Source organism: Labeo rohita, chromosome 2 (genome assembly GCF_022985175.1).
Source record: "Labeo rohita strain BAU-BD-2019 chromosome 2, IGBB_LRoh.1.0, whole genome shotgun sequence".
In the NCBI taxonomy this organism is placed as follows: domain Eukaryota; kingdom Metazoa; phylum Chordata; class Actinopteri; order Cypriniformes; family Cyprinidae; genus Labeo; species Labeo rohita.
Genome location: NC_066870.1, coordinates 11,507,423 through 11,523,643, shown reverse-complemented (window position 1 = coordinate 11,523,643; position 16,221 = coordinate 11,507,423). Strand labels below are relative to the sequence as shown.

General features: G+C 35.2%; 1 protein-coding gene across 1 annotated transcript in view; it reads right to left on the bottom strand.

Annotated features, from left to right (window-relative positions):
- ssbp3a (single stranded DNA binding protein 3a) overlaps positions 1 to 16,221 on the bottom strand; it is a 55,161-nt gene that overhangs the window by 18,702 nt on the left and 20,238 nt on the right. The window contains exons 5-10 of the mRNA XM_051129838.1: positions 7,506 to 7,595; positions 2,509 to 2,583; positions 2,256 to 2,315; positions 2,119 to 2,173; positions 1,912 to 1,985; positions 704 to 789 (exon numbers count right to left, since the gene is read on the bottom strand). Of these exons, the coding sequence (XP_050985795.1) occupies positions 704 to 789; positions 1,912 to 1,985; positions 2,119 to 2,173; positions 2,256 to 2,315; positions 2,509 to 2,583; positions 7,506 to 7,595 (440 nt within the window). The remainder of the gene's footprint in view (positions 1 to 703; positions 790 to 1,911; positions 1,986 to 2,118; positions 2,174 to 2,255; positions 2,316 to 2,508; positions 2,584 to 7,505; positions 7,596 to 16,221) is intronic.

The following is a 16,221-nucleotide window of genomic DNA, read 5'->3' as shown; positions in this document are numbered from 1 at the left end:
TTTTAAAAATCATGTTAAAATATCAGTATCAAATATGATACATCAGGCTTTTGAGGAGCGTTTATTTGTATATCTCTCATTCAACATTGTATTGTATTGAATTATAATGTGTTGCCCCACAATAAAAGCTACAAGGCTTATAAACTAATCTTTTAAATATTATCTTACTATATAGAGTGATACAGAATCACTCTATATAGACCAATTGACAAATTATATTTATTTGCATTTTAACTAATCTCTCATACTCCTAAATTCAGAATCGCACTGATTTGCATTACAAACTATCAGAATCTTATCAGCAACTTAACTAAATTGCATATTTTTGATCAGTTTGGGCCTCTGAATAAAACTGAGGTGTTTTTTTTCTGTCTCAAATATGAGCTCCTTATTCTCCTATGTCATACTGTGTGAGCCATAAAACCTTGATGTATCAGATAGGATACTCAAGTATAGATTTTTATTTAATACTTTGTCTAAAGGTTTGATAAAAGATTTTTCTGACTATTACTTCATGTCATATTTTACAGGGTTAAAATTCTCCTTTCCTAGTTTATTTTTGCAGAGACAACATAAAAAGTCTGTATGTTAATTCTCCTGATGTCTCTGGGTGTTATAAAAATTACTCTATTTGTTTGAGAATCCTGACCAGCTTGACATAATATAAAATTCCACAAATGCAATAGACTGGGAGTGTCCTTACATGTTCACCCCCGGGATTCCAGGGCCCATGGAGTTTGGAGGCCTCATTCCTCCTCCATAGTTCTGTAATGATAACCAAGGATCAGACTAAGATACCCAGCACCCCGAGAGGCCAACATGAGAGAGGAGAGAACAAGGACACAATTAGTTTAGAGGAAAATAGGCTGAACATAATTCATAGAGTATGGCTGCTAAGATGTAGTAATGACTGTGGATGTGTGGATGCTGTACAAAAGACTGAATGAAGACTTGTGTTTTAAAACACAAGAGGTGCATTTAGAGAATTGGTGTATGAGTAGGACAACTGAATAAACCAGGGGTGCCAAAACTCAGTCGGTGTCCTGCAGCTCCAACCCCAATATTAGTTGAAGCTAAATTCTGCAGGACACCAGCCCTCCGGGACCAAGTTTAGGCATCCCTGGATTACCGGATTAAACAATTTACTTGCATCATTCCTTAAATTACCGTAATTATTAAAATGTTTAAAAATAAATAACACTGTTTCGTTTTTTTTTTTTTTTTGTATTAGTGCATATAAATACAAAATGATAAAAACCATTTTCATCTGTCCATTTAGTGAAAAAGACCACAAAAAACATGCCTTGATTATGTTAACTACATTTTAATGTATTTTACCTCATTAAAAAGTCAGACTGCATTTGACTGTTTTCAAAAATATTTTTTAACTTTTGAATAGTATTAGATTTTCTTATGCTCACCTAGGCTTTATGTGAATACATTATAAAATGTAATTTATTTCCATGATGAAAACCTGAATTTTTAGCAGCCAATTACTTCAGTCTTCAGTGTCACATGATCTTTCATAAATCATTCTAATAAGCAGAGTTGGTGCTCAAGAAACATTTCGTATCTATTCTTATCATCATTATATTTGTAAAAACTGTAATTTTTTTCAGGATGCTTTGGATGAATAGTATTTATTTGAAGTAGGAATCTTTTGTAAAATAAATGTTATAAATGTAAATAAGATTATAAAATTAAATTAAATTAAAAAATCTGTGCATATAATATACAAGATATATATATATTAAGAACTGAGGTACAATACATTGAGATACACTTGTTTTAGCTATATTGGCCCGTCCTAGTAGTGCGCAAAACTAACTGATGGGGTCTAAGGCAAAGATATTTAGATTTTCATTAATGACTGTTGTGAAGTTGAGCATTAGGACAGTATGAGATCCAGACCTGTGGTCCCGGTCCCATCGGGCCCATTCCTCGAGGAGCATTCATTCTCTGCATAGGTGCCAGGTTTGGATGGCCTAAGCATATAATAACACCATTTTAAAATTTAACAGACCTGCATGTCAGAATGAAATGACAATGCTGAATTTTCAAGTCTACTCCTAAAATAGTCTAAATAAGCACCAAACACTGATCCCATTAGTCTCGTACTTGTTTGTCGTGTAGGGTCTATCATATTTGGAGGTAAATGCTGCCCACCTGGCGGCTAAAGAAACAAAGACAGTCAAGTGCTAAAACATGTAAAAGTTAATAAACACAGTTGTTTGAAGCATTTTAATGTGACTTACCGGGTTACCCATTCTCATGGGTGGCCGAGGTCCTCCAGCATAGCGAGGAGACATAAAAGGCTATATATTGGAAAATACAGTGACAGTTTTTCAAAAAAAAAAAAAAAATCAATTTAATAGCATGTTACTGATACAAAAGTTGAAAGAGAGAAGAAGAGGGAAAACAGAATATTTTAGGAAAGCATGTGTGCAGGTAACAAGCATAATCAAATAAACAGAAAGAACGTGTGTCCATAGATATGTATGGTGTTACCTGTCCATGCGCCCCCATCATGTTAGAGTTGGGAGGTAGCTGAGTGTGAGGGGAGGGATGGGAACCAGGTGGTCCCTGCAGAGTGGGTAGGGGCAGGAAGAGCAGGTTGCCATAGTATCAGCAGCCAAATGCCAAGAAAAAAAGACAAAGCGCAAAGTCAAAGACAGGACAGGTGAAAGCGACAGGTGCAGATGAAGACAACAGAGGACAAAGGCAAAAGATAGTTTGACTGGGTTTGTTGTGGAGCTAATATTACTCTTAATATTACTAGCTTTTAAACTGAACATCAAGTAGCGACCCAACACAGTACATCTATCTATCTATCTATCTATCTATCTATCTATCTTTCTATCTAAGAGCTAAATATACTTCTCGCTGCAAGTAAACCAACAATATGTTTATTAGATCCTGTACCCAGTAAATTACTGAAAGAGTTCTTACCTGTAGCAGAAGAACCGCATCTGAATATTATTAACTCATTGTTATCTTTAGGTCGCATCCCAAATCAGCACAAATCTTAGTGCTACGCTCAATACATATGACATACTCATAGATAGTTCACAAAACTATACGGGTATTCAAGGGCAGGCTTTAAGGTGGTTTAGATCCTACCTGTCCCTGATTTTTACATACTCTTCTACCATAGTAACCACTGATAAGCTGCTCCTAAATATAATGTAGAATTTTTTTCTGTCAAGCTGCTTTGCCATGATTTGTACTGAGAAAAGCGCTATACAAATAAGTGGGAATTGAATTAAAAAATGTGAAATGGGTCAGCAGGGTCAAAAAACAAAAACAATAACAACACCAAAAAGAATTAAGTTTGAAACCACCAGGAACCCTTTAGTTTCCAGTGCTACCATTTTCCAGAACTGCAACCTACCTGGAGTCTCCAGAAGGTGTTGGGTATTCAGAGACTTTGCCAAGATAAAAAAATGAAAATATGACCTAAATATGACTAAAATATGACCTCCACTTAATAAGAATAACATACTCAAGTGTTGTGAAATAAATTAGGCTCATTAACGTGTCAAATCAACCAAATTATGGAAACTTCCGCAGCTTAGACTTTGGATTTTGCTAATATTTTTTTCTGTATAAAGACAAACATAAATAGTGACGAAAACCAAATGTACAGATAGGTTCGCCTTGCACAAAGCTGATACTTACTACATGTAAAGAGGAATGTCTGAAGAATAAATAATGTTTAAACTAGAACTGTATCTTGTTTCCTTCTATTAAAATAATTACCAAAACATTACATGTTTACCAAAGCTGCACTTAAAATGGTTAAGCTGAGGCAAATTAACTTGCTCTCAATGTGTATTTGTAAGAATCTATGTTTAATTAAGTTTTAGAGATATTTGGAAGATGAGATTTTGTTCATTTTAACAGCTTCTGATGCTACCAAAAGTTCAAATAGGCAGTAGTGTGACTACATGTTACCACATTGACATCCGGATATATATGAAACTAAACTATATCAGGCCTTAAAAATGAACTCTGAAATAAAAGTTTCATAAAAACAACAAATGATATTAAAATATCTTTTACACTTCTTGAATTAAGGACTTATAAACTTAAGAAAAATGTTTGTTATTGCCACTCAGAGAGAAGTGTGTTGTATTCAATTTTGATAGAGCAAAAGAAGATACACTTCTAGTTGTAGTATTATTTGTGATTCAGACAATCCTCTTTAGACACAATAACTATCAGCTGTTAAAAAAAGTTACTAAATTCGGTCATTGACCACTGAAAATAGGTAAACTTAAGAAAATGGATTGGGGTCCCAATATCTACAGGACTGAACCATTTAAACCCTTAAAAACAAAGATTTAAAACAGATTAAAAAAGATTAAAAAAAGAAATCTAGAAGGATATTACGATATCTTGAATACTTTTATAGTTACAGTCATGACAACTTTAGAAAAAAAAAAACATTTACCAGTAGCATATATAATCAAACCAAAATGGCTTAAGTCAACAGATGTTACTAATAAACCTACCAATCTCTATGTAAAAATAAAATAATTATGCTGCCAGCCTTCTAAATTAATTTTACACCATTTTCCCCTGTAAACTGGCTCCAAATCTCAGGTCAAAATTGTCATTTTGCTCTTTCTCTACAAAATAGTGGATTACTCAGTAAATATACATCTGTAATATGTAATATTTTGGCTTTCATGACTATATATGTTTGTCTTAAAAAAAATATTAACAAAATCTAAAATTTGAGCCGGGGACCTCTGGTTGAGTTGACACGGAATGACCCATTAAGACTGATTTTTATAGGTTTTACAGACAGATAATTTGAGATTGGGAATGACCAGCACCACATCCTCTTTGTACCACTCTTTCAAGAATTTATCTTCAAGAATCTGGCAGTAAGTTCTGGGAGCTAATTTTTAGTCCACCTCCAACCCTGAAAGGACTGTCTTGCTCATTGTTGTAGCATTGTTGATCCCCTCACAACCACCACTCTTGCCCAACTATAACTGGTGCTGACACCTCAGGAATCACTCTTAACCTTCGTGTTCATAAAAGCTTTTCAGACAATCAGTATTCATGTATTTCATTCATGTATTTCACACAGCATTTGATCTATATTAAGTGAAGTTCATTTTTGTTCATTTTGCCTGTAAAAGATGTATAATTATGCACACCAGAGTGTGCCAAGGCATTTTCCAGCCCTTGTTAACAATTATATATAAATTAGAAATGATTAAATAAAAAATGAATAGTAGTTAAGACTGATATTGTTTGGAAATGGTAAAACATGCTTGGGATATCAACTTGCATAATAATTATGCACGCGCTGTATAACGCTACAAAAGATTTATATTTCAAATAAATGATGTTCTTTTGAACTTCATATTGACCAAAGAATCCTAAAAACGCATTAAGGTTTAAACAAAAATAATGCTTTTTTTTGTGACACTGAAGACACTGGCCCTCCAGGACCAAGTTTGGTGACCCCTGATATACAGCCTTAAGATTTTTTTAGATTAAAAAAAAAAAAAAAAAAAAAAGTTTATTAAGAATGAAATCTAGAAGGATATTAAGATATCTTGAATACTTTTATAGTTACAGTCATGACAGCTTTAGAAAAAGAATATTTATGGCACTAAGACATGTATGTCCTATGCAATTGAGTTGATAGAAAAAAAATGAGGTACATTTCTAGTTTTAACATTATTTGTTCTTTGGATATTCCTTTTTTAAATGAAAAAAGTATAAGCTATATGAAAAATTATTTGATTTTGTTGACCTCTGAAAATGTGAATATTTTACCAAATTACTCATGGAGCCACATTAAGATCTCCATATCTTGGACTGAACCATCGAGATCCTTTTAAATAAGACTGGAGTAATGGTTGCTGAAAATTCAGATTTACACAGGAATAAATGATGCTTCATTATTGCATTTTTAATCAAATAAATGCAGACCTTGTGAGCATAAGACACTTCTTTCAATTGTACCACAGTGTGGTTGAATTAATTTTTGATCGATTTTGATTCTGATTGGCAATGCATGATATAATTAACCATATTAATGGTCTAGAAATCATTTTATGCAGTACATTTTGACAGAATATATCTTGAGAATATATCTTCAGAGAATATATCTTGAAGGTTTTCTTACCCTATTACTGCCTTCACTAATTTCGGTAGATTTATGCTACCAAAAAAGAAAAACAACTTTCCAATCAAGACACATAATAAATTTTTTTTCTGTTAATTTAAATCAGAATTATTTTGCTTTGCAAGCTAATTCATCAGGTTGTAAGGATGTTTAGATATTTCTACAGAAGAACAGAAGAATAATAATTATGAATATGGTTTTACAAATCATCCTCCATGTCACCACTAGAGGGCAATGGGGTTTAACCATAGTCTAAACCAGGGGTCCGCAAACTTTTGGGCAGATTAATATCATTTTTATTCTTTCATTGTGCCAATAACCCCCCCACCCCCCCCTTTTGTTTAAAATGCATGCTTTATTTTTACAGTACATAAGCATTTTTAAATGTTCAAATAAAAATATATATATTTGCTTATCATATAAATAGTTTCTGAAGTTTTTTAGATGCCCCGTAAATTTTATTAATCAATACTGAATTGCTACATTATATTTTTCAGCAACGAGGGGGTAAAATCACTGTTTCTCTCAAAATTATTTTGACATTGATGAGCACTGTAGGAGCATTGACCTGAAGCACCTTGTATGCACACCAGTCACGCAAATGATTTGCTGGAGCCACGTGCATCTGTACACTAGTGTAGGTTAATTCTCACACTTTAATAGTATTTACAGCTCCTAACAGGCTGTGTAACTATGAGGAATGATTACCTTAAAAATGTACGTCGGTATGCTTACATGCCAGTGATTATCCCTTTGCATGCCACTGCTGACAAAACGCACAACTGTTCAAAGTATTCCTGCATATCCACTGATGCATGTTTCAGGACTTGCATAAACCAGTTCTATGTTCTGCAGCTCTCAGTATCTGAGAATGTGTGCCTTGCTGCATTCCCGTAAAGTCCTCTGAGGTTCATGACTCCATCTGGTCTGAGAAAAACTTCTCCAAATGTTTTCTTCGAAAATGTCATTAGAAACCTCTTTTCATCCATAAATACTTTCCTAGAACTCGTTATGTTATTTTGATGAGTCACCCTCTCAGAAAAGTCCTGAGTGATAAAGCGCTAAAACTCCACTGCTGAAGGTGCATCCCACCAACACATATAGTGCTACTCAGCAGGGCAATGGCGAGCCCACTCTAAGAGTGAAGAATGTGCATAACCCTGCTTGCCATTAGCAACTAATGGTTGCAATCAGACCGGTTCCCTGCAGACACCCAGCTTGGCAGATGACCAGAGACTGGCATAATGGTTCCTCTGTGAGCCAGTGGCACGTGTCTGTGCACCTGAAGGCTTGCAGTTAGAACGTTACAAATGGTTTATAGAGAGGGGTTAAAGGGTGAGGAGGAATGACCCACTTGAAAGAATCCAGGGGGCATAGGTCCACCCGGCATGCTGTCACCGGAAGGTATGCTGCCTAGGACTGGACTCGGGGCTGCAGCAGCACTCTGTAATGAGAGGAGAAAAAAAAAATATGAATGATGGTAATTAAAATATACACTACTGCTAGTAGTTAGTCAGTAAGACCTTTTTTAAGAAATGTATACTTCTATTGATCTATGCATTAAATGAATCAGCTTCCACAATAATATTTAGCAGTACAGCTGTTTTCAACACTGATAATAAAAAGGAATATATTTCCTGAGCAGCAAATCAGCATATTAGAATAATTTCTGAAGGATCATGTGACACTGAAGACTAGAGTAATGGCTGCTGATAATTCAGCTGAAACATCACAGGAATTAATTACATTTAAACATATATGAAAATGGTTAGTTATATTGTAATCACAATATTAATGTTTTTACTGTATTTGTGATCAAATAAATGCAGCTTTTATGAGCATAAGAGAAATGGGCCACCACTTTATCATTCGTGGTATATCTTACTTAAGAGTTAGTCACCCTTAAATGTCATAAAACTGAGGTTGGTCATTTTCCATGTCAATCAGGTGGTTCTGCGTGGACTAGGCTTTATGTCGGCAGCATCTGAGACTTTAGCAGCATGTGTCAAACAGAACCGCATTAAGGTAGCATTAACCCTGCAAAAAGCTGCTTCAATCATCATTACTCACTCTCAATCTTTACTGAGAGAAGTCTGGTTGGGAAACAGCTGGCCATTTTTTCAAGTTTAATCTTCTGCGCTGTTACTATAGTGGCTCTGGGTCAGCGGGTGAAAGCTGATTACAACAAAGGTCAGGACTTAAGAGACTTAAGACAGGTGAGGCGACATCTTAAACAGAAATCCCTTTAAGCAGATCATTTTGATACAGCTGCTTCAATTGGACAGTGGAGATAACGCTGAACACTTCAAAATAACACTTACATTTATGCTTTATAGCATGCTGCTACATCGAGCCTTCAAAATCTTTTGGGAGTCTAACTGTTACAACGACCACCAAATTAATAGCATTCACTGAGACACCTCGTATATTACAACAATTTTCTGTGATGTGCACAAACAAGCCACGTTTCAACTTCACTGAAAAATTTGCCTGTACCTATATTTTTTGCAAAACTCCAAAAACTTCCTAATTAGGGCTGGGCGATATATTAAAAAAAATTGGTATCTCAATATTGTGAAACTTTTTATGATCTTCAATATATATCTTGATATGCATTCTTTTGGGAAAGTATGTTTAAATTTGAAATATTTGATATTCACAATATATTTACACATTTTACATCGTCATCAAAATTATTGCGAAATTATCGCTAATATTATATATATCGCCCAGCCCTATTCCCAATGCAAAAAATTTGCTGCGGTTTCCAGCTGAAACATCATGTTTGCAGAGTCACATTTATCTGAGAAAACTGAATATGCTTTTTCAGTGCCACTCACTGGACATTTCACTTTGAAACTGCAGCAAAACATATTTTTCATGTGTCTGGGTTGCACTGTTTCTGGCCAGCTTATCAAAGTCCTCAAAGAGTCACTACCTCAGCTTTGGGAGTACAGACAGACTGTGCATCAACACATATCTCTCTACATCCTTCATGTGGGACTATCTAAACACTTACATGTATTGCTCTAGCAACAGTTTATCATCACTTTACAATCCTCTCAGACCCCTGAATTAGGCCAGAGGGACATAATTTAGGGCATTTCCTCAGCAGTCCAAACTAATCTCCTTTGAGAACACTGTTGTTCTCTCCGTGACCAAATACCACAAACAGAGATTGACTGATGAGATTAACAAACTCCAAAAGAGACCAGACATAAAATGGCATTGGGCTGGACAAGTGATGGATCTGTGGATCAATACAAAATCCAGCAGAGACAAACATGAGACACCAAGTCTGTTGATGAGAAGCACATTTACTCCTTAAAAATAATATTTAAAATCCAATATTTACCCACAATCGAGTTCTGGAGAAAACTGCCTGAAAAAAAAGCATTTGTCTATGGATTGTGTCTACAGAACAGCACTGCTAAAACAGAAAAAGCGTATAGTAAAGTCCATCAAACATATAATTAGAGAGTAACTGAAACTTTATAGCTTTATTTGTAAAAAACCTGGTCCAAAATGTAGCTTTTAGTTTCTTTTTTCTGGCCAAATGACAATCAGGGTCAAAGGGTCTACACAAAGAAAAATTGAAAGAAAGAAAAATTTTATGACTTTTTAGTGAAATAACTCTAAAACAAAGCATAATATACAGTTGTACTTGGGCACAGCATAAATATAACTAATAAATTAGTATTAGGAAAAGTTTATTATTACTTATAAAATGGTTAGTTCCAGTCCTTGATGCTGATTGGTCATTAGCTGTGTTTTATTCATGATAAAGCATGACTATGACTGCATCACACAATGGTTCTGTGTATCACTGTCTGCGCAACACCCTTAGCAACGTAAACACTGAACATAGGGCCAGATATACTAACAGCTTGCGGGAGGGCAAACCGTCATTTGGCATTAAAATAGTACTGTCAGGATTTACTAAAGACGCGCAGTGAAGAATTAGAGCTGAAAAGCTTCCCCTTATTGAATATGCATTTATGGAAGTTTCTCTTTCAAATGCAAAATTTATGGGAGGAGAGTATTAAAATGAATCATTCAACACCATTTACTAATGTCTGTGCTTGTCAAATTACTTATATTTGCACCATTATTTAACACCCAAAAAAAAGCATGTCTTAAAGCAGGCAGTAATTTGCGTAGATTGCGCTGGCTGCTTCTGTGTTCTTTAATGTGCACATTGTCAGTATGTCACACGCAGAATTTTCCCCTCCCATTGGTGCTTTTATGGAATTGCGCTCTAACGCTAATTTGACCTGTTTAGTAAACCTGGCCAATAATGTCAAAACTGTTCCATATATGCATTTCAGAAAAAAATAACAGTTTATTGTTAATGTAATGAAAGACTCAGTGACACCTGCTTAGTTTTGTTAGACTAAATTATTTACAGTACAAGGCTTGATCGCCATTTTCCCCCTGGCAGATAACTGACTTCCTGATCCAATCTCACTTATTAGCCTATCACAAACCCCTGTGGGGATCTCTGTACATGCCTCCAGCACCACCCATCAGTTTAAACGACCAGTCAACTGCTAAGTTTCCTCTATTTCCTGCTTTTACTCATTCTCACATGGATGTGATAGTCATAATATTGCCTTCTAATGTTCTGTGTAACAAAAATGTCACACATTCTCATCTGATACGGTTGTGATGGAGTTCAGGCAACACATATTAGACAGCACTTGAGACAGCAGACCTGCACCAAAGACCATACCTCACGTTCTGCCAATACTGAATAAGAAACCTGGGCTAGCTTTGACCTCAGTACACAAAAGATCCATCTGGCTAGATGATTGTGAAAACTAATATATTCATTTGATCCTGGGCTAAGAGGTACTTGATCACCTTGGTTGCACGTACGTAGGATATCTAAAAAAGATGAGTGAGCTCATGTGGTCAAGCCTGAGGGCTCTGTGATCTTGAAAATATGACAGAATAGCTATGGATTAGTGATACAGCACTCACATGCTGTATAACACAGGAAGCAAAAGATGTGAAAGCACTGTAAAGATACAATGAACATGGAATATACCCATACCAGCTGCAATAAAATACAACTAAGCTGCATATTTTGATCCAAAATATTCAATTCTTTCACTTTTTGAGGCAAAAAGCACATATTGATTATCTTTTGGAAAAACTGGAAAAATATTTATTTGACTGGACGCAGCAACTTTTTTGTTTTACTTGTTTTTTACTTAATGATTGAAATGAAAATAACTAAAACACTGTCCAGTCCAGAGGTGATTTTCTATTGGAAGTGTCCACCTGTATAACCAAGGATGTTTCCTTAGGAAACTGTGTTATTTGTACCTGAAAATTTCAAGGAATGTGTTTGGCTCCCTCCCTAATGTTTAGATTAGTTGTTTTTTTATTGGGTTATTCTTTTAAATTAATAGTTATTAATCTTTACTACCCTAACCAAAACAATATTATTGCATATTATTCATGTAATTTCATCGCTGTCATAGATAGAATTCTCATACATACATAATTTGAATAAGTGAATGGGCAAATTTAAATGCGGTGTGGCTGGTAATACATGACTTGTCATTTAATTGAAAAGGTATTAAAAACCCAAGGAATTCCTCTTTTGAAACATGTTTTGTACCAACCCTGTTACATTCAGGTGTTTTAATGTTTAATTTTATAAGGTTGAAGATCAGTTAAAAAATCTTTAACAATGTCTGTGATATCATCACACCAAGCAGCATTATAAAACTCCGGTGAAGAATTTACTGAAACAATTTTAATTTAGAAATTGCTAGTACAATTTCACAGATGGCTACAAATTAACAGCCAGTAACAATTAATTAAACATGACATTTTTAAGTAGAAAGACTGAAATAACATTTTGTAAAACGCACTCAAATTATCTATTTTATTTACAACTTAAATCTTGTTTTATAGTGCACTGTAAAATCTTACTGTAAGTTTACAAGTACATTCTAACAGATTTATATTGTATATTCATTAAACAGTAAAATGCTGTATCTTTTACAAAATGTCAATAAATATACAGTAGTTTTTTGTTTTTAGCGAATTTATATGTAGTTTTAAGCTTTTTGTGGTTTGAGTTGGTTTATTTGTCAAACGTCACTTAACAAACAATTTAAATATAGCTGCAAGCAGTGATTACCGGGGTTCAATCGCTTTAAAGGGGTCATCGGATGCCCATTTTCCACAAGTTGATAAGATTCTTTAGGGTCTTAATGAAAAGTCTCTAATATACTTTGATTAAAAATTCTCAATGGTTTTGTAAAACAACACCCTTTTTACCTTGTCAAAATGAGCTTTGCAAAAATCATCTCATTCTAAGGGGTTGTTCCTTTAAATGCAAATGAGCTCTGCTCACCCCGCCCTTCTCTTCTCTCTGTGGAAAGACGGTCTTGTTTACATTAGCCGCATTTAGCCGCGTTTAGCCGCTAAACTTCCTAACTACCACGTTATAAGGAAAGGCGATCGCAAAGATTCATAAAAAAACGCTTATACTCACTTCTGCTGTAGGTGAAGCTGGATCATGGATTTCTTACGTGAATATAGACGGATATATGTAGATCAGGAGCTGCATTCCCTTCACAAACAAACGTAATCTACTGCATCTTCAGGGGCTCAGATGTCGGGAGTAAATGATGACCACTATGTTCATTATTACATCCAGCAACACCTCAATTGCTCAGTCAGAGATGTTCTTGTCTAACTTACATCCCTGCTCTGGCATCAAAACATGGAAAGTTACTGGACTGTGACAGCTGGTCTAAGGTAAGAGCTCATGTCAATCAACTATCGTTGGAGTAGCCTCTGTCAGCTCGATTTGAAAAAGGGGATATTATTTTTACAGATTAATTAAAAACCACTGCATGGATTTTTATCATTATAGGGTAGATTTGTACATACACTGCCAACACAGATTAATGTTCAAACAACATGAAAAAGTGAACTTTAGTATCTGTGACCCCTTTAAGGCATTTAAGCACATATGAAAAAAGACATTATTTAGCAAGCCTGTAACCCTCTTAATTAATGATTAAAAAAAAAAAACAAAAGCAATTTTGGCAAATCCAGGTAATTTATCATAGAAATATTATGATTTTTAAGGTTTATGACTGTTATAGCGCCAGCTGTATGCAGCCACTGCATGCTTCTTTAGAATCACCTGTCGCATGTGCTCAGCAGATTTCGTGTCAAGTTTTTCTTTAGGCTTTTGGGTACATTTGGACTTTTCTAAATGACCCTTTTATTTGCAATATTTTTTCCAGATTGAGCGAAAAACCTAGTACTAGTTTGCAAAAGTAGCTTTTTGACTAGTTGTATCTATTGTATGATAGGAATATTGCGTGTATGTGTGAAAAAACGTGCAATGTACAACCATTTACACCCTTGAAAAATACGATATCACCCCCAAGTGGCCGATTTCTTACAAATTTCTTTCAGGCCTTTGGGGCCGTGATTCGAACAGGCCCACTGAGTTTCGTTCCAAACAGCCTTCGTTAATCTCGTCTAACAGGTGCTCAAAATTCGTTGGCCAATGGTTCCCATGTTTTTTGAGATACGCAGACACTTGTAGCATCTAAGACCAATACACTGCACACTGATTTTCATGTTGAAAGGACAAATGATTGCGCAGGTACAGCTATTTATGTTTTTTTCCCCTCTTATAGTGCCATCAAGTGGCCAAACTCTGCAACTTTTGCAATGAGTTGATGAAATGAAATGACCTCCCTGAAACACTTCAACCACTAGAAATAAGAAATACTACTCAAATTATGTATTATATACAAAAACCACTACATAGTCTTCACGGTGTAAATTAAACAGGTTTTTTGGCATGCTATTACTTTAAGACTAAATGCACAGATCTTATATGCTGATAAACAAGTTTTCTTTCTCAACTGTTCACGATCACTTAAAACATAAATGTGTGTTTACGAGGATACTTGCAAAGATGGGCATTCTGACAGATAAGTGTGTGTATTTGACTTTCCTTTTCTGACTTTTAGGCACTTTTGTCTTTAAATCATCCCTGGAAGTAGCCCAAGATCCAAGAAAGGAAAAGTGTGTTGTGCAAAAAAAGCAGTACTGTGAAATATAAATACTTCTGTAAAAAGTTTTTCGGCCACATTTGGAAGAACAAAAAAATAAGATTACTGCATTGTTAATTGTTAACTGTTAAAATTGTTAACTTAAATGTTTTTCTAAAAAAATACAGGTGATATTTCAGCTTACATTTTTTAGCTTACAATTTTCTGTTGTTACTTAAAAAAAATAAATGTTAAACTTTTCCATTTCCTATTTAATTATTTAATGACAAATTTATTCTAAGGGCACTATGAAAAGCAATAATTACAGTAACCCCCTGAATAAATACAATGAATTGCTGTAGACAAAACAGTTTAATATACTAAAATACAGTATTTACAGAGATTTCAGGAGGATACTGTTTTAATAACAGTACTATGCTGTAAGTGTTGTAGTAGTAGTCCTGTAAAAAAAGATTATAAGTAACTGGAAATCCAGATGTTACAGCGAATTTACAGCGAAAAGTTTTACAGTGGCATAGTTTTGTGCAGAAAGCATCTAAAACTGTTTTATCTCACTCTATTTACAGTGTGAAATCAAATAGCTTTTTGGTTATTTTTGCATTCAACTTATCAAACAGAGTCCATTTTACAGTCAAAACACATTTGTTGTGTTTCTATTGTCTGTCACTTCTGGGCAGGTGTTACTGGTTTGCTTATTCACACATTTACTTTCCACATGGAGTGTTGGCCAGCTCTGAATAGATGCATCACCCTTGTCTGTTTCCACAGAGGAAGGAGATGAGTGCCATCTGCTTGGTAACAAAGCCCCTTAATATGATGCCATCCATACATCTGACCTCATAAGAGCCAGATAAGATCCAACAGCCCAGGGGTTAAATGAATGATTATCAAAAACTGAAAGAAGAGTACAAGAAATCACTGGGGAAACACTGTACACACAAATCCTTTACTGAATGAACTAAATCCATCAAGGCAAGCCATTATCTTCAGTCATATCCTGGAAATGAGCAAGAACAGTTTTATACTTAAGGTACCATAAACTTTATTTCATTACTGATTAGTTGCTCACATGACAACATGTAACCCTAACCTAATTAATAATTAATTAAATTATAATCTATTTTATTTAAATCTTATGCAACCATTAAAACAGGCCATAGTACATATATTTGTTTATTGTTTTTTTTTAAATATATTTTTTATTTTATTGTAGTGTTTTGCTATTTTATGTAATCGATAGTAATTGGGAAATTTGAACCAGATGGCATCTCCCAAAAAAGTAAACACTGGTTTACACCCCTGTCGTTTCATCTAGCTAAATAGGGGAAGAGAAGGGAGAGACAGAAGAGTGAGAGTAGGTAAAGAATCAATCTTGACCACAGCCTGGGGCAACACCTCCTGTCAGACGTTAGCAGTTCCCCTGGAGATTCATTAATGAGTCACACAATGACAGATATTTTTTGTGATGCAAGAGTCCAAAAGGGGGAGGTTACATTAGGGCATAAAGAGCCCATAAGAGGCCAGATCTATAGAGCTGTGATATTTGATACTGTAAGCTGTAGTATAGATCTCTGCCTCTGATCTGAAGGAAAGCATCTGATCTGCTAATAACGCATTATCTCTGCAATTCTCAAGCCATTGCAGACAAAAATCAACAAATAGATCAGTGATTTCTGCCCATGACCATCAGGACCATTACTGTCAAGAATGACTCCATCAGGCCACCATAATACTGAAAACCGATAGGCTTGCAGTTTAATGGCTATTGACAGCTGTTCCTTAGGGAGTCGGGGCTTGTGTACAGCATCAGGCAGCAGTCGACTTCAGGCAAGAAGAGAAGCTCTCTTCATCTGCTGCCATCTCCTGAAGCTTCTCTTTCTCAGTCCTAAAGGGTCTCAGCCCTTCTCCACCCACAATCCCCTCAGTTAAGGGGCATCTGCTCAACAACCCAATGTGCTCATGGCTATGACTGTAATAGCAAATACCATAATACTCATACTATTTTTGCAG